Below are 19,522 nucleotides of genomic sequence, written 5' to 3'. Positions count from 1 at the left end.
AATGGTTAAAAAATATGTATTATTTTGTATTATTTAAGCTGGTCAATTTTTAACTACTTAATGCATAGGCTAGTGTTTTTAGATTATATGTTTTTTTGTGTGTAAACAAATTAGACGTAGTAAATCATATTCAACGACTTAGCACAAATATAGAACTTTCATTACCTAATTTAAACAAAAAAGTTTAACACTATAAAAGTTATACTAGGTGTAACTTGAATTTGACCTTATATATATATATATATATATATATGAGAGAGAGGAAGGCCTAGAAGTTCGGTTAGCCTCGCAATGTTGGACTTCAAGGTTCCCATTATATATAGCCAAGAATTTGAAAACATTCTTATTAGATTATTTATCTTCTCCACCTCTACCACATCTATATTTTCTATCTCATTCATCTCTTTTTTTTAATCATGCATAATATTAAATTACTTTGAATATTGAATAAACATTGAATTCCCCGTACTGAACTTGCAATTGCCTAACCAGTTATTTAAATTAGTTCCAATAAACCCTGCTTCTAATTCTGTTGCCCTAGACTCTGAGAGAAGGCTTCCAGGCTTCCAGCAGCTCCTTTCCAAGAGAAAAGATGCGGAGTAATGGACACCACTTTGACCGTTGCCTCCAACTTATACCTATTTATGTGTTTGGCAGTGCCCGCAGCAAAATAGGAGTTTTTTTTTTCCCGCTAGAACATATTTATTTATCAATCTAAAATAAGTACGTCTATGAGCATCAGAAAATAAGGTATATAAAAACTCAGAAAGGATATCTGTCTCAGCCATCCATAATATTGATTCCATATAATTAGCAACATATAATGCCAACTAGTCTGAAAGACTAAAGAGTTGCTACTATTTTCCAACAATTTTGACGTAAAAGATGATTAATGATATCTGAAGCAGCCGAAACAAAAAATCACTTAATAATTATCACGAAATCCCCTTTCAGTATGATGAACAAGGCATTCCAAATTTTTGTGACATGACGATATATCTTCCCAAGAAGTACTTAAATCCGCTAGTTTATCGTCTTCGGCCATTACTTAAAGCTTCTTTTAGATCTGCAGTAGCCCCAGGTGCAAGAATCAACTGATTCAAGCTATATAATGTCGATATATCTTCCCAAGAAGTACTTAAATTTTTTTTTGTGACATTCTTTTTTTTTCCTTTTTTTTTATTTTTTGCTACAATAGATATTTCATACATTTCGAATACGAATATACCAAATAAAATCAGAAAATAAAAGGTAGCGGAGTGCCCGAGGCAACTCCCCCTCTCCGGCCCATATAATGTCTCCAAAGTGGCTGGCTACGTAGGCAGTCACTTAATTTGCAGCCCTGTTAGCCTTTCTAAATATATGCTTGGCCTGAAAGGCCACACCCCATCTCTCACCATCAGTCATCACCTATATGTTTCGAAGCAGGGGGTGATCCACACCACCACCTTTCGAACTTTTCTGGATCCAACTGATCACTGTGGCCGAATCACCCTCCAGTATGATCAAGCTGGGGCATGACGAAGGCCCACCGACCTTTGGAAAATGAGGGTGCAAATAAAAAGCTAAATCCAGTGAAGCCTAAGCCCACCTTTTGAACAACAGTTCTCATATGTCGACCCGGGATGGACATTCGGCCTGGTAAGCCCATGGCCCGTTCAATATATCTCATATGTCGGGCCCGAGTTAATCCTTTTGTTGGGCTGTACTGCAGTTAATCCTTTTGTTGGGCTGTACTGCCTCAAAGCAATTATCCTGAGTTAATGTCGGGTCGAGGTTGGGCCGCTTGCTTGGAAGCCCCTAGTTAACCCACCTACGAGTGTAAGACAGGCACATATGCCTGCATATGTGTTATTATTTCCTTTTTACGTGCATAATAAGCATAAGTAGTAGGAATGTAAAAGAGATGTTGATAGAATTAAAGTTTCAACTAATGCTAATCGGAACTGGGCCTGATCACGATAATTTTTAGCTGATTTGTGAAGCAACATAAATAATTGAGATATAAAAATTAATATTTCCAGTCCACCACCAATTAACAACAACAAAGAAAAATATCATTAAGATACAGATAATTAATATTTTATTTTTTAAGTTCACGAATATTGGATAGACTAAGCCATATGTTATCCTGTTGCCAATATATATTATGATGCTAGAAAACAAACAGGTCTTAATCTGATCACCCGATAGAGAGAAGTCCCGTGAAGCATACATTTTCCTTCATCACCGTCCGAGTTTAATATTCCTGTTATCATCACCGTCCGTTATCCCAAAAGCATTATCCGAACCATCCGATCGATGGGCCTTTGACCGTTGGGCTAACTGACCACTTGGTCCCAGCTGCCACGCTGGCTCCACCATTTTTATCTCGTCCCGACGGAACAATCCGATCCGGATTATATAAATCATCGCAAAGCGAAGGAGGGAAAGGTTATGGGAAAGATCGCGGCGTTAGTCAAATAAGTAGCAATGTGGAGAACGTAAGCACGGCGAAATCCCCAATCCTTAGGAAATCGGAATCGATGGCGGCTCTTCTACTCTTCTTCCTCGCCCTCCACTTCTCCCGATCGATCTCCACCCTCGCCCAATTCCCGCCGGCGATCGAGCTCCGGGGATCGGTTGGCGGCGCCGTGGTCTCCGTGACGGACTACGGCGCGGTCGGCGACGGGTGGCGGTACGACACGCGGGCGATCCAGGCGGCGATCGACGCGTGCGGCGCGGCGGGGGGAGGGCGGGTGCGGTTCCCGGCGGGCGGGCACTACCTGACGGCGACGGTGGCGCTGCGGTCGGGGGTGGTGCTGGAAGTGGAGAAGGGGGCGCGGATCCTCGGGGGGACGAGGGAGGCGGACTACCCGGCGGAGGCGGCGCGGTGGTACGTGGTGCTGGCGGAGAACGCGACCGGAGCGGGGATCACGGGGGGCGGGGAGATCAACGGCCAGGGGGAGGCCTTCGTGGTTCGGAGGGACCCAAGGAAGAACGTGATGGTAAGCTGGAACCGGACGGGGGCGTGCCTCGGGGACGAGTGCCGCCCCCGCCTCGTGGGCTTCATCGACTCCAAGGACGTTCGGATTTGGGACATCAACCTCAACCAGCCCGCCTACTGGTGGTCAGTCTTCTAATGCTTCCCAAATCCAATCATCGTCCAAAATTTTCTTGGGTTTAAAGAAACGGGCCATTATTCTGCAGCACTAGTAGATTGAGGCTAATTCTAAAATGAGCTAATCGGAACAGGGTCTTAGTTTATTAAATGTCACGTTTGTAGTATCTTATTCTTTTTCCCTTTTAGTTTACATCTAGTCAGGTGCGATAACACGTTGATTCACGATATATCAATTTATGGAGATTTTAATTCACCCAACAATGATGGCATCGACATCGAGGATTCAAACAACACAGTCATCACAAGGTGTCATATTGACACCGGAGATGATGCAATATGTCCAAAATCTTCCACGGGGCCTGTATATAACTTAACAGCGACAGACTGTTGGATTCGTACCAAATCTAGTGCGATTAAGCTTGGAAGCGCTAGCTGGTTTGATTTCAGAAGGTTCTTCTTCAGCAATATCAATATAGTGGATTCACATAGAGGGCTTGCTATGCAGATACGTGATGGAGGTATTTTCCTTTTTAACTTTATGATTACTAGTTTACGTAGTTAGTTATAGAGATCTATTTGGACTAGATGTTTGATCTAATTTTGCAATTAGGAATCGTCTCATTATTGGAACTAACTCCGGCTCTCAAGCTGTCTTCAATCCCGAGCTGGTTGATGCTAAATTCCTGACTGAGATGGCAGTTAATAAGGGCCAATCTAATTAGAGACAAGCACTCCATTCTGTCATCATCTTAGTGATATTATTTGACTACATTGATGACCTATAAAAACAGAACCAGGACGATGTACCTTCAGGTTTGCATCATATGATACTCTATCATAAAATATAGCCGAAGTCTTAACAAATTTGGAATAGGCTCTATGAATTGAAGGAATGCATCTAGCGGCGAATAAATTTGGAATAGGCTCTATGAATAAATTTGGCTTGGCAAAACTGGTCCCATTTTTTATTTAAGAAGAGCAAAACTGGTCATTGTTTTCAACTAATATTAGCTCATATACTTGCAGCAAATGTGAATGACATTGTCTTCTCTAACATCAAAATAAGCACAAGATACTATGATCCTTCATGGTGGGGAAGAGCTGAGCCTATTTACATTACAACCTGCCCGAGAAATTCAACTTCAAAAGCTGGGTCTATCTCCAATATCCTCTTTGTAAACATATCAGCAACGTCGGAAAATGGAGTGTTCCTAGCGGGTTCCGGTGGTGGACTTCTTAGAAATCTAAGATTCAAAAATGTCGAGTTGACTTATAGAAGAACCACCCGCTATCCAGGTGGGTTGTATGATTACAGGCCTGGATGTCAGGGCCTGGTTCATCACATCATGGGCGGAGTCATGATGGAGTATATTTCAGGTCTGGAGATGGAGAATGTGAAGATGAGGTGGTCTAAGAGCAACTCAAAAGGCTGGAACAACCCTCTTGAGTTCAGACCTTCCACTGTAAACAAGCTCTCTTTCCAGGGATGGCTCTCAGATGTCCACTAGCAAAAAAAAAAAAATGGTCTCAAAGGATTTCAATTTGACTCTTTTTATTTATTACCATTTGCTCATGATTGGTGGTAATAATTTTCTCTCCCGATTGAGCATGCTTCGTTTCTTTGTTTCTCCCTGCACGCGATTTAGCTGCAATGTAACGTTGATGCTGACCCTGTGCAACTTATATGAATGCTAAGTAACTATAGATCCTTGATGGGATCATATGCGTCCATGAAATAATGTCCCATTTTTCCTTTAGATGTTTCATTTGTACTGTTTCTATAAAAAGATTCTTTGATTTGCTTTCAGCTTCTTTCATATTTATATTTTAAATTATTTTATTTTTATATTTAATTTTGAATATTGGTGCAGATTATACAAGTGATTTGCTAATATAGATATGATAATCTTATATCATAACAAACAACATGAAATATAAAGTATAAACAAGTTATTTATGTGAAACTTCTATCTACAAAGCTATTGGAATCATGCCACTAATTTTGTGATGCTACTAATGTCTAAAAGGTCTCAATCATCACTAAACTGTGAAAATTGATCTTGTCCCCATGTTACCTGCTACTTCACAAGTAGATCTAGATGCATGAATTGTCTTAGTCCTAATGTTGGATCTAATTCAACTTAAACTTTCTTTCTTTTCCTAATACAGGCTTGCTAAATTACTATCAAGCTATGTGCAATGCTAATTCACCTGCAAACATCTTATAAGTCATGATTCAAACCTCAAATGCTCCAAATTGTGCTTAGATATAAATCCTTTCAAACCATTAAATCATACTCCACTGACTCTATCCAGTACCCATCCCTCCAGTTCAGCCGAAGCTCAGGTTCCAGATAGATCAAGCGATGTTGGGATATTAAATAATGGGACCTATTATATTGCAAATTACTTGGAACCTTCATTGCTTATCTTGAGAAGCCGCCCAACCTCAATATCTACAAATTGTTTAATATATATATATATATATATATATATATATATATATATATATATATATATATATATTATAATATGTATGGAAGTGTATAAATATTATGTAATATATATAGAAGTATATAGATATTATATAATAATGTCACAGGTCACAACAGCCATCAGTAACCACAGCAATCCACGCCTTGACTCTGTGCGTTTATTCAAGCTTAGTAGCTTACTCACCGAGCCACCATACGGTTAACTCACCATTTTGGTGATAGGAACCTGAAGCTGAAGGCCATCTATCCCAGCGTTCAAAGGGCTTTACGCTTTGTTTCTCGCTCTTGCTCTGGTCGCTAACTCCGGCAAACCATCGCATCCGATCCGAGATGTCTCCACCTCCGTCCAAAGCGATCGCTGCGGCGGCCGGCATGCTGAGGAGCCGAGTGAGGGCGGCGGTGCGCACGAGGGGAGGCGGTGGCGGCGAGGGGGCGGGGCGGTGGACGAGCCCGGGGACGCAGGAGCGGCCGAACGGGTACCTCTTCAACCGGACGCCGCCGCCGCCGGGTGAGTCGCGGAAGTGGGAGGACTGGGAACTCCCTTGCTACATCACCTCTTTCCTCACCATCATCATCCTCGGCGTCGGCCTAAACGCCAAGCCCGACCTCACCCTCGAGACCTGGGCCCACCAGAAGGCCCTCGAGCGCCTCCAGCAACAGCAGGTCGCCTCCGATGAGTGATCGCGGGCCCGATCGCCTCCCTCGGTCTGTCCCGGTAAAGGTTTCGCCTTCTTTCTCTCTCTATTTTTCTTCTGTGATGATGGGAGTATTGGGGATTTGGGGTTGATTAAATCAAAGGTTGTGTAATTTGATAGCGGGATTTGGATGCAACCCTAATCTATCTCTGTATTTTGCGAAAATTGTGCTTTTTTTTTTCTTTTTTCCGAATTTAAGATCTCTATATCCGTCTCTGATTTCAGGGATTGAACGGATGAATGTGATGATTGTTTTGGAAAACTCTGGAATGCTTTATACTTCATAGGTTTGCTAATGACGATACAGCACCTGTATCACATTATATGGAAAAGTTATTATTTTCGCACCAGTTCTGATTATAATTTTATGCAGTTCTATTGGTCATTGTGGAAGATACATGCATCCCATTTATACAAGTTACGCATTTCTGCTTCCACCCATATCTTTAGGATCTAACAATTAATAGGCGCAAGTAGTGGAAAAGGACTGTTTTTCCAACAGGGTTGGATATGATTTCTCAGTGTGATTGCAATGTTGATAAAAAGGAAAATTTGATTTGTTAGTTATGATGATAACGTTTAATACAGAGTTCCTGTATAACCATGGGTGGAGATATTGTATTGTATATACGTATTTGTAAACACTTTGTTGGAAAAGGTTTATGTGGAGTCTGTCTTTTCGCTGTTGCTTGGTATAGTTCAATTAGCATCAGTAAGAAAGCACAAGAAAAATCCATTAAGCATGGAATATCCCATCAACAACATGATGGTTTAGCAAGGGGACTGAGACCAACTCTCTTGCATTTGGATGGTACTTCCATGATCCTTGATTTTGTGCAACTGGATGTAATGCAGATAAATTCTATGCTTGACCTATTGACAGCATGGTTCATAACTTTTATGTAGAGATTTCTTTTTTTCTACTGCAAGGTTACTCTGGTTAGATCTTGCATCCTTGGACCTGTCCTCTTTACGATAGCATCATAAGGCACAATCCCCTTAGTGGTAGTTCTTGAAAATCTGTGGGAAGAAGGCATTCAATTTCTTGCTTCTGACCCTGTAATCAAAGATGAGGACTGTTGGAACTCCAGGCTTGATGCTCATAGAAGACAAGGGAGGCTACATAAAGCTGACACATGATGAGAAGGCGTGCTGTTCGATTTGAAAATGGCTTAAAGGCTTGAGTTCCAGAGAGACTTTGAGGTTCCCATTTATCATTTAATTACCTTTGGAGGGGAAGTTTTGTGATGCAATACATTGGGTAGAGTAGAGCTGGTTTCTTGATGTCTTGTGAGATTTTTATCGAGGTCAAGTATATGAAAATAGGTTTCTCAAATGAGAATATGGCATATATTCTTTCCATCACCATTAAGCGTCACTAGAATAGAAATCATCAATATTGAAAAACAAGGTTTCTAGTTTTATATCCAGAAAATTAAAGCACCTTTTATTCGAATTTATTTGGATTCCTAAAATCCCATTACCATTTTATGTTGCAATGGTGCAACAGCTAAGATATTGTAGCTGAGGAGTTTGAGAGGATTTTTGGGGATGCAAAAAATCTGCCCTTATGACGAGTACTAGAGTTGGATTGCGCTAGTGACTTGCTGTGCACATAATAGCTGGTTTGGGTTTTGAAGAGTTGTTATTGTTAAGGAGCCTTGAGGACAATCTTTTTTTTCTAATTCCTTTTTTGAGGAAAACACTAAGACTTAATCTTTTAAAAGAGGCCAAGGGCACTCTAAGGATAATGCTAAAGTGGAGTCAAACTCAGGCGCTGGAGTCTCTTCCTCAAGGTCTGCAATATGTAGCGGAGAGGATTGTAAACATTATATGTCACGCCCCAAATCTGGTAGCAGACTTCTATCGGAAATCTACTACTGCTCATCGTGTGTGACACATGTATGGGTCCAGCATCTAGGTCGGGCTGGTCAAGTGGACTGGGACCTAACCATGCCATCACATTACCATCAGAAGGAGTTTCCTCTCAGCAAATAGACATCTCTTATATTGCTTTGGTCTTTCTGTTTTGATGATTATGAGAGGATCATTTCTGCATCTTCTCTCTGATCTTTCCCATATGATTCAAGATCAAGGATTTGATCTCTGACATATTTGTTCCACAATGGTGTTTGCCTATGACCACTGGAGTCCATCTGGTATTCACCTTGTGCTTTGGATGATGTTAGGCCCTCCAGCTACTTCCATGTGCATGATGTGATGGCTGGCTGGTGCAAATGGTGTTGCTGGCGAGAGCATGCCCTGATCGACCAGAATCTTGCAACCTCATGGAAGAATTATAATCTGAGACTTCCTGTGTTGATTTGATTTACTTAAGGTGCTTTGCTGTAATAAACAGCTCTAGCTAGAATAAATCTAAGCTGCTAAGTATAATTAGACTACCTCTGGATGTAACAGTCTACAAAAGCATTCTTAGATGCTGGCAATGTGCCAACCACGTGGCCTTACTACAGATTCTTCTTCTTGTTTTTCTTCCTCTTCTTCTTTTAACTGGGGGAGTTTTTCTTCTTTTTTGGGGGGATCTAAGCTGTTTCTTTTAGATGCACTGAGAGGTTTTCTGCCTTCTGGACCTCATGGTTTAATAACTTTGACAGACTTTTCTGGCACTATTAAAACAACAGTAGGATGGATTCTCTATGCAGAATTCGTTGCAATAGATCTTCAGTACTTAAACTTCTTGCTGTTTGAATTGTCTGAAAAGTGACAGTATTCAGTTGCTTTGGATGCCGAAACACTATTATACTCACTAAAGTTTATTGTTGTGCAGGTGGTTGTCATTTTGTTGAAATTGCAATTTCCAACTGCAACCATACAAATGGATGCAATTATTAGTTTATAAGATGTCCTGAAATTTCTGTATCATCAGGATTATGGGTTGGAGATGTTTTTTTTTCCAGGGTTTAATTTTTATCATAATATCGTCTCCTTTAAACAGGACTTGGTTGAATAGAATAATGTGAGCAGCCTTTTTCTCTCCAGTGAAACAATTGGATTTTTTTTTAATTTCTATTTTTCTATTTTGGAGGGGGGGAGTCCCACCCGTATATGACTACCGGGAGAGGTGCAAGTCCCACCTGTATATATGTCAAAATCTTGCAGATAACACCACTTCAAGACCCAAACCCTGGACCTCTGTAAGCCAAAGGGTACAACCACCAAAGGAACACAAAGTCATAACTTGTTTAGATCTCTAGTCTTTCAGTTTGATTGACTAATGGGGGCTTTGCATAGCAATCACATCCCTCTACTCAGTAACAAAAGGTTGTAGGTTCTAGTAAGGATTGTGTATCCCCAAGTATTTGAGCCTAGATGCTTATACGCAGGTTGCTCTTCCAAAAAAAAAAAAAAGAAGAACAAAGAGATTGCTTTTTATGTACCTAGAATACCTTGTATTGGATCTAAGCAAATGTCAAATGATGCTAGAGATTGCTTCAGACGTTCTTCCTCCTTTGTTTTTGCTACTTTTCCGTAATTTGGCAGGTTGTACTCATATTAGATTTATATGAAATGAGTAGCCGTTTCTACCCAAAAAAAAAAAAAAAAAAAGATGCTAGAGTTTGTTCTGCCATCTACCATTGTTGGTAGGAATGTGAAAGGATGGATAGATGGTGTTGAAAATAAGCAAATGCCAGTGATACCAGCATGTGTTCTTCCATCTCTATTGCTGATGGGCATGTCAAAGGACGGATAGACATCTCCTTTATCTTGAACGTTGGCTATGTTCATGATATCTGGAGACAAACCCATCTATCTTTTGCTCAAGCTCTGCTGCCGGTTCCCACAAGAACTATGTTTTATTGGAATTTTTCTTATTCTAGCCACAACAGTGATGGGTCACCCTGACATCATATTATTGTTGCTTAAGCTATTCAATTTTAGAGAGCCATCTCTTAAGCATTCTTCTTGCTTTGGATGATGTTAAGCATTCCACCAACTTCTTGCTTCATGATGCAGTAATTGGTTGATTCAAGCCATTCTGATGGTGTGAGCTTTGTCATCCGGAATTTTGCTGCCTCCTGGAAAAAGATTATGGCTTTATGTTATACATCATCATCATATATTTGTCAGTCGTTTTGGTTTACCGGTGTTAGGTTTCTTCACATGACTTGTCTTATTGTAGACTGCTTGACAAATCTAAAATTTTATGCCGAGCACACCACTGGATGATTAGAGAATCCAAAAGCACAATCTGGAATCAGCAAACAAGCTCTAGAGTAACCTTATTTTTGGACAATTCTTTTCTTTCTTTGTTTCTGTTTTCCACAGTTGTTTGTTTTTTTTTCTTTCATTTCATTGCATTTAAGCAGCTTTGTTCTAACTTTTTTCTGTTTCCTTATCTTTGACGAAAGTATTTTAGATGGGCAAAATTCTCTGTTGTTCAAATCCCTCATCTCTTAGAGTAGGCTTTGGCAGGAAACGTTGGGCTGCCGCAGATGAGGATGAGAATGGAACTCAAACCCAGATAGTTTTAATGACTTAACCGACTAAACCAATAGACGCCTTCTCTATGCTATACAAATCATAATAAATTATCCCGAATCATTGCCTTGAAAAAAGGAGAAAAAAAAAAAGAAAAAGGCGATGAAAGATGCAAAATGGTTTACTTGCAAGGAAAATGTGTTCCTAAGCCAAATAAATCATGAGAAACTGTTCTGTGATGGTAGACTTGATTCATGCTAGTCATAATCATAAGATGTGCCAATATAATTATCATTTTTGGCGCATTTCAAATCTAAATATCACCAAAAATGGCAATCATGTTGGCATATCTCATGATTGCATGAATCAAGTCAGGCTGGTGTTTGAAATTCAAATTCAAATTCGAAATATATTAAAAATGGTAATCATGTTGACATAACTTAGTAACTATGGCTAATATGAATCAAGTCTGCTATTATTCTGAACATTTCTGTAAACACGGTGAAGGCATTGATGTGCTAAATTCCCCTGCAGTGGTTATCATCTCATGTTTGCTACTGTTTACTTGCTCATTTTATGAGCTCTAGCAATGCATCTGAGAATATTATATACTGCTAGATTTAAGAGTGTAAAAAAAAAGAAAAAAAGAAAATAGATTGGCGCATGCTAGATTAGATAGTATTGGGTAGGGCTGGCAGCTGTAACTAATGACGCAATCCATGCTGATAAATCGACAGACCATTCTCACTCATCACTTCGAGAGAAATCATCATATTTCACCTCACTCACGCATCATGCGAGCAGAGATCTTTTTCATACCAAGGCTCCAATTATATGGTCGTAGAAAGTATTTTTTTCTCCATTGGTTGGTAAATTAGAAGTGGAAGTAGTAGGGACATTTGGTCTACCAAATAGAGAGAGGCACTAGGAATAGAGGGGCCTTTCAGGTCAGGTATATATTTAGAGGGCCTCATGGGGCTGTAGATTGGATGGCTGCTTATATGGCCAATTATTTTGGAAGTACCATATGGGGCAGAGAGGGGGGAGTTGCCCCGGGCACTCTATAATCTTTTATTTTCTAATTTTATTAAATATATTTGTATACATATTGTATAAAATATATGCTTTAATTAAAATAAATAAATAAAAAAAGAGGGGCAATTGTTTCTCGCAACTCTATGGACAAAAATATTCGTATACATATTTTATTTTCCTCTCTCTGCTTTTATTGATGCCCCCATCATACTTGATCTTTTTTGGTGAGGTTTATTAATCATGGTTTTTTTCTATTTGACAAACCGTAGCTTTCATTTGGCCCTAAAGCTATTACTTTCTTTGTATTGTAACTTAAGATCTATAGGTACAACTGGCTGAATGGATGCCTTGTCTCTTTCTCTCGACGTATACTCAAACAGAAGGACGCGAGGGGAGGTGCATCTTTCAGGAACAACGACTTTTATCTATCCATCAAGATTCAAGAGGATTTAAAGAGACCCTTCATGATTCGTTGCCCACTGCCTTTCTTTGTACATGGGCCTTTTGGGCTTGATGCTATAAGAACCATGCGAGCATATATTTAGTCTCTAAAATCTCATTCAAAAAGGCTAGTTAGAAAATATTGTTTAGGTTCTTTGATCTTGTATAAATATTCAAGATCTATTCAGCAAATAACCGATCTGGAACTAAACACACGCTCGCACGAATCCTCACATACTCCTCTCGTTCAAGTTCTGACGTCCTCATCAGGCTAAGAATTCAAATCTATTCAAATTTAATCACAAACACCACGATTAGCCCGTAATCAGCTCCGATGGATCCGTGCTACAGTATCTCCTGGTCCACATAGGTTACTGGCTAGGTCCGCTTTAATACAATTTGTAATAACTCAAGATTTTATCCAAAATAGCTAGCCGAAATGTATTATACAGAATTAAAAAATCCAAATAATATCTTTCAGCTAGCCATTTTATATGAGATCCTGAGTTGTTACAAACGTAGGATCACTCCTAACACCTTATTCATATAGCAATCTTATCTTGACCTACACTAACATTAGATTCCTCTTAGCCTAACATTAACAGAGCTGCCTCTACCATGACCACACCCAAAAAATAAAAGTTAAGAGATTAAAAGTACTTAAATAAAATCTAAATTATGAAAAGAACCTCACATAAATCAAATCTGCAATAGAAGTACCTATAATTACCAATCACAATGCTAATGCAACATGTACATGTCACGCTCTCAACTTATTTACAGGTGGGGTGGTGACTCCTGGGATTGGCCCACGTTTGCAATCTGTTTTCTTTTACCCTTCTACACCCTTTTTGGATAGGCATATATATAAGTAGCTAGATTGAAAAGTAACAAGAGTATTCCACATAAATATTGGAATTTTCTAATAAATCATTCCTCACAATAGAAAGTGTTTTGGTAAAATAAAAGTATAATTAAATTACTAGACTCGATTTTGATTATAAGTAACCAAGTCCACACATTCAACGGCTTATTATGAGGGGCACACCTGTGATGAAAAGATTGTCCCAGAAAAACAAAAAAAAAAAAAAGAAAAGAAAAAGTGGAGGAAAAACAGAGGTGATCAAAGGAAATATGATTTGAGACTGAGAAAGAATTTGGATACTCCTTATTCTGCTCCATCCTATCTTATTTATAATTAAACCACTATAACTAATCAATAAGTTTTTAATGATTAACCACAACCATAGTAGGAAATCATGGTCTCTCGCTCAAGGAGAGGGATGCGAGATAGCTTAGTCAAGAGTCGTCAGCTTTGATGGGTGATTGAACGGGGTAGGAAATTAATCAAAGCGTACTCTGTTCATTTATTTGTGAGATCCATTTCAACGGATCATGGATGGCAGTGAGGTAGTTCGGTGGCAAAGTCCGTACTCAGACCAATGGTTTGCGATTGAGACCAAAAAGGATGGTCCAATGCTCGAAATTCCTGTCATTTTTAAGATGTGGAATGAATCAAAGACAAGCAATCTTATTTCTTTATGAGAGATTGTTTCAAATTTCTAACTTTGATCTTTAGGACTCGTTTGATACTCCACAAAAAAAAAAAAAAAAACACTGAAATATTTTTTCTGGAAAGTTTATTTCTGAAATATAATGCATGAAAAAATAGTTTTGACATGTTTGGTTGATCATGAAAAAGTGATATTTCAGAGTGGTTTATATTTGGTTAAGCACCTACTTTTCCAAGAAAGTTATATGAAATACTTATTATACTTTTAATAAACAAATATATTATCCATGAATTTTGATGGCTTATGGATATTTTTGAAAAAAAAAATCTCAATTTTCAACTAATAGAAAAGTAACTTTTTTATATCCTCCATAATTTTTTTCCATAAAATATAAAAATCTATTTTTTAAATTCTTATTTTTTAAAAATATTAATTAAATAATTTTTTTATTTTTTTTGTTGACCATATTTTTTTTTCTTTTTATTGGCAAACTAGATGAGTCCTTATACCTTGTTGAGAGCAATCTTTCTACTACACCCATCCACTACAATCCACAAAAGAATTTATAAGCGGATGAGTTTGAGGCCTCAATAATTTAGATAGAGAAAAAAATACTATACTCTAGTATAAGATGATAGGGCTGAATTTTCAAATTCGGGGAGCCAACAACGAAAGCCTATTAAGTAGCTCGAATCTTCCTCTACCAACTAACTAGAATACGGGCATCGGGCCGCCTATCCACTAAAGCAAAAAGCAAAAACCTATCTTAAACTAGTGTAGGCTTTCGCTTTCATAATAAGGGCAAGTCAGATGGCTGATGGCCTCTAATGCAAAAAAGAAAGGCTCAGTACTCTTGAGAACGAGACTCCTGGGAAGCAAGTCCAGTTCAAGGACCGCAGTAGGACCAGTACTTAAACCTCTTCTACTCCATATCATTATTTCATTGACATACATTCGGTCCTTATTTAATCTGCTAATTAAGCCTTAGGTCCCCTCCGCCGCCTTTGTCCGTCGGTCTAAAGCTTAGGGGGCCAAATGAGGTGGAAAGGTTGGCAAACGCCGACGTGGATCACAATGGGACAACCGTTCCATTCAATTATAGCCTCGATTTCCTCCCAATTATATAAATGGGGTCCATTAAAGAGGATTAAACCCTTAAACATCTCGATACGATTGATCCGGAACTTCTAATTGGCCCCACGGATGGAGGGAGTCTGTCCTTGCGCTACCGACTCGTGGTATTCATGTAATTCTAGGTTAAAAGCTCGGATAAATTGCTGGATCCAAGTTCGGAGGGCAGCGTCAAAAGGGGTGGTTCTATATACACCCCCCCTATTGCTCAGGACACCCCCAAAAATTAAAAAAAAATTAAATACTCTCTACACCCCCCCCATTTGCTAAGGACACCGCTAAAAAATTAAAAATTTCTAAATTACCCCCCACCCTCCCCACCCCCTCACCTAAATTGCTCTCTACACCCCCCAAACCCCCCCCCCACCCCGCTCTTCCCCTCCAAAACACCCGCCGGCTTCTCCCTTCCGCCCAAAAAACCTCGCCGGCGGCCAAACCCCCTCCGTCTCCCTTTGAACTGTTCCGCCCAAAGCACCTCGCCAACGCCCAAAACCCCCCGTTCCCCCTTCTCCCTCTCGTCGCCGGCATTCTGTTCGGCTGCACAGAGCCGGACAGAACCCTTCTGTTCGGCTGCACAGTGCCGGACAGAAGCCTTCTGTTCGGCACTGTGCAGCCGAACAGAAGAGTTCGGTTGAGGGTTGCCGAACAGAAGGCTTCTGTTCGGCACTGTTCAGCCGAACAGAAGCCTTTTGTTCGGCGATCCAGTGCCGAACGGAGCACGAACCGTGAAAAAAAAAAAATTTCGAAACAAGGTGGAACACGTACCTTTGCGGCCGATTCTTCGTCCTAAATCACTAGTTGCTTGTCCATGCTTCGAATGGGGCTTAAATCTCCTTCAAAGATCGCCTAAACGATGTAAATGGATCGAGGGGTTTAAGGGGGGTTTGAGGGGTGTTTTTTTTTTTCTTTTCAAAACGAAACGGAGGAGGAGGAAGGGGGGTGTACTGAGAAAATTTCAAGGGCAATATGGTAATTACACTAAAGGTTAGTTTGGATATTTTTTTTTTGGTTTTTTTGGGGGGGGGGGGGGGGGGGTGTCCTTAGCAATAGGGGGGGTGTATATAGAACCCCCCGTCAAAAGGTTCGATTCTACGCACCCTAATGTCTCTCACTGCCACGTAGGTACGATATTGCCCTCGTATTTACAAGGAAAATGCTTTCAAGCCCCTCCCGGTCCAATTTTGGTTCAGCATCGAAATAAAAATAACAATCCTAATGTTTGAAAGTGTGACGAGTGAAGTGGCATGTTCTTTTCGTGGTACGCGAAGCCAAGGGCGAGTGGAAAATAAAAATAATTGTGCTTTGAAATTCATATTTTATAAAGTATTTCTATATTTGTTTGTTAAAAATTTCTGGAATAGCATTAGAATGGCATGGACTTTGCTCGTCTAAAAGAAAGATGTAATTTGAAAACACCATGATAATTTTTTTTTCCACCAAGGAGGAGAAGTTTTCTTTATTTTATTCATGAAACAGCCATATATATATATACCAAAAAATAAAAAAAATCATATCCCACACAATATTAAAAATGAAAAATACATATTGTATAGAATTAAATTCCGCGATAGAATTAAATTTTACATAATGTGCATCAAGAACGAAAAATACTTATTATACAGAATCAAACTCTATATAATACGACAGAATCAATTTTTACACAATATGCATCAATAATAAAAAAATACATATTGTACATAATTAAATCAAATCCTATATAATATTCGTAATACTTTCTTTAAGTTGGAGTTTGGAGGTCCGTAAGACCCAACATGTACAGTACTAATAAACTAATGGTAACAAATCCTGTGTATTCGTCAAGAATTACAGCTGCCTACATCCAAGACTATAATAAATTAAATTATTTTGTACTGAATAAATCTCAATTTTTTTAAAAAAAAATAAAAACAACAACGTAACGTGTTTTTTCTCGCTCACATAAGTGGAGCTACCAAATATATATAACTGCAAGGGTCTAAATAGAGAAGCTACGATGCGAAGACGTTGTTATATGTACTGGGCTTATCTTTTTGGTGGGACTCGGTGCTCGGGTCCTCGTTAGATGCCATCCAATCCCATGATGCCAACTGAGCTTTTCGTATCTTCAAACAGATGCACGATCAGCAACCTAGATAGTAGCCTGCCATAGGCTCACCGCAACTTAACTTCTGAGTGCATGGAAATCTCATCCGCTGCATAATTGAACTTGAAATTATCGTGAAAACCGGAAAATATTCTATATGAGTTTTTCGGATTTTGGATCCGAGAAAATACCAAGTATTTTTATTTTTTTTCTGGGTCATATATGGAAAGGACACAGATAATTTTGCTAGGAAATCCACGAATACACCTTACATTCACTCGAGATCATTTGGTACAAGATAATCCATGAATCCGTGAAGCCAAAATTATTCTTCCTTCAATTTTAATTAAATATATATTTCTTAAAATTCAATTCTCAATATCTTCTATAAATATTATAAGGACTTTATCCAAAAACTAGCTAGAGATATTATTTTGGTTCTTTGGCTCCGTATAAGTAACCAAGATTTATCTAGTACATAGCTGATGTAGGACTACGCATATATTCTTACAAATCCTCATATATCCTCCATCTGTTTAAACCATAGCACCGTCACCAGGTTAAGAGTCCAAATCTACTCAAATGCAATCATAAAAATCGTAACCAACCTAAATAGACTCATATAGCCATGGACTAGATCTGCTCAAATATCATTTGTAATAACTTACAACTTTATCCAAAAAAATTAATTAAAAGATATTATTTAAATTTTTTTATCTTTGTATACGGATCCAAATCTATCGATTGTGTATTTAATGTAGGACTAGACGCGCTGTACAAAACCTCACAAATACTAAGAAACATCCTCACCCTCTATAACAATGACGTGTATGGGTCATAAGTTTGAGTATGCTTCATTTAGATTGTCACCATCCGAATTTTTCTTTTAGCATTTCAGTGCTTTCTAAGAATACCAGAACTAGGTTTGGAGATGATTTCGACGGTTTAACACCTTTCACACGGATCCATCAGCCTTCCTATCATTTGCCTTGCGGAGGTTTTACGGCTACTGTGTATTGTTTGTTCCAACAAACGGACGCTACCAGCCACAAATGCCACCAACCTTGCTTTATCCTTGGCATTACTTTATCCTTGTCAATTCCTTGTGCTGATATGGTTTGAGAGGAATGGTAGAATTTATAGGATATTTGTGTAATCCATGAGCCAATGGTTAAAACTTGATATACCTCACGAGCATCATGTTATCATCAGGAATAAATAGTGATTGGGCAAAGTACAATAACTTTTTTTTTTAAAAAAAAAATCCTGCCATTACACTTTTCTAATTAAAGCTAGGATGCCATTTTATTTTATCCTTGTATATGAACCTTAAATTCATGTTGAAATAATTGCAAACACCTTCAAAAATGAGAAACAACTCAATATTGATACTGCAATTGTTTTTGATACTTGAACAGTATCGTACGATAAGTTCGTACGATAAAATATTTGGAATACAATCTTCCTTGTATTTTTTTGCATTTTGTCAAAAGCACACAACTCAACCACACCATGCTAATTACCAACATGCAGTGATGTTGCTTGTTGGATTGATGGGGCATTAAATTTAATTTGTGATCCTTTTGCCCTTATAATATCATTTGGGTATTTCCTTCTAGTTGTTGTGACCTGGTGTATTGGAAGATAACACCAAACATTTTATGAAATAATCAAATTCTAGCAATAAACATAATCAGACACTATTACAAAGCTAAAGAAGAAAAGAGAGAGAGATGGATCCTGCTATATACTCTTAGATGGACACAAGCCTCTATCAAGTTGCAATGTGTTGGCTGTCAATTAGAAGAAATGCAGCATTCAAGCATCATCAACTTGAATGCCAGAAAACAAATCTACTGTGATACATTGACTTCACTATGATATACATAAATTAAAATAGTCTTTTGCACTGCACAGGAGTATGGAGTGAGATCCAATGACCCTTATGAATTACAATTTTCATGTACAGATATGATAGACACAACAAGAGTACTGCTGTGGATTCTTCCATTGATTCTCTATTTTATTGATCAGTCCAATGTAACAGCAGGGATCGGTCCTAAGTGCCATTAAGCTAATTAGCGACTTCAAAAGAAGTACTGTTGAATGATAATTGACTCAAACTAGGAGAAGACGAAGTATTTTGACATGGTTCCCCCTGTCCATTGTTAATTTGATTTAATAAGACTGAAAATTGATTGAATAGGAAACAGATATCAATATAATATGGATGTGAATGCCCATATTTAATCGGATGCCATATTTATTTAAAATAAACATGGATACATAATATATAGTGAAAAGTACAAATATAAATCAAATAGTTAAATTTTGTAATTATAAAATCAAAAAATCTATCCAATAAAAGCTAAATTGAGAAAGTAACATGTTAATATAATTATTTATTTTTTTAAAAAATATTATGAGCATTATATAAAATTAAATATGATTATAAATATAATTGAATATTTAAAAAATAAATTAGATAGTAATATAAGAATAAATATGATTGCAAACATAATAGATATTAGCCAGATATTTATATTTGTCTCTATTGCCGACCAATCTGGTTCACCCACATCATT

The 19,522-nt window shown here is 38.3% G+C and overlaps 2 protein-coding genes across 2 annotated transcripts; both read left to right on the top strand.

The window, feature by feature from the left end:
- Positions 1-2,412: 2,412 nt before the first annotated feature.
- On the top strand, positions 2,413-4,910 carry LOC103711378 (exopolygalacturonase). The gene is made up of 3 exons (XM_008797496.4): positions 2,413-3,109; positions 3,290-3,621; positions 4,130-4,910. Exons 1-3 carry the CDS (start codon positions 2,526-2,528, stop codon positions 4,609-4,611), a joined length of 1,398 nt encoding a protein of 465 aa, XP_008795718.2. The 5' UTR covers positions 2,413-2,525; the 3' UTR covers positions 4,612-4,910.
- Positions 4,911-5,928: 1,018 nt separating this feature from the next.
- LOC120105229 lies at positions 5,929-6,279 on the top strand. Its single transcript, XM_039117514.1, has one exon. The coding sequence runs from the start codon at positions 5,929-5,931 to the stop codon at positions 6,277-6,279; it is 351 nt and encodes a 116-aa protein (XP_038973442.1).
- The last annotated feature ends 13,243 nt before the right edge of the window (positions 6,280-19,522 follow it).

The sequence above is a fragment of the Phoenix dactylifera genome, unplaced genomic scaffold (genome assembly GCF_009389715.1).
Source record: "Phoenix dactylifera cultivar Barhee BC4 unplaced genomic scaffold, palm_55x_up_171113_PBpolish2nd_filt_p 000237F, whole genome shotgun sequence".
Taxonomy (NCBI): domain Eukaryota; kingdom Viridiplantae; phylum Streptophyta; class Magnoliopsida; order Arecales; family Arecaceae; genus Phoenix; species Phoenix dactylifera.
This window is presented reverse-complemented; position numbering and strand designations above follow the sequence as displayed.

Bases quoted from the DNA above. Each gene is read 5' to 3' on its own strand.
- LOC103711378 (XM_008797496.4), top strand. From the start codon at position 2,526: ATGGCGGCTCTTCTACTCTTCTTCCTCGCCCTCCACTTCTCCCGATCG. The intron at 3,110-3,289 runs GTCAGTCTTCTA...TTTCCCTTTTAG, and splicing joins AACCAGCCCGCCTACTGGTG to TTTACATCTAGTCAGGTGCG. The intron at 3,622-4,129 runs GTATTTTCCTTT...ATATACTTGCAG, and splicing joins TATGCAGATACGTGATGGAG to CAAATGTGAATGACATTGTC.
- LOC120105229 (XM_039117514.1), top strand. From the start codon at position 5,929: ATGTCTCCACCTCCGTCCAAAGCGATCGCTGCGGCGGCCGGCATGCTG.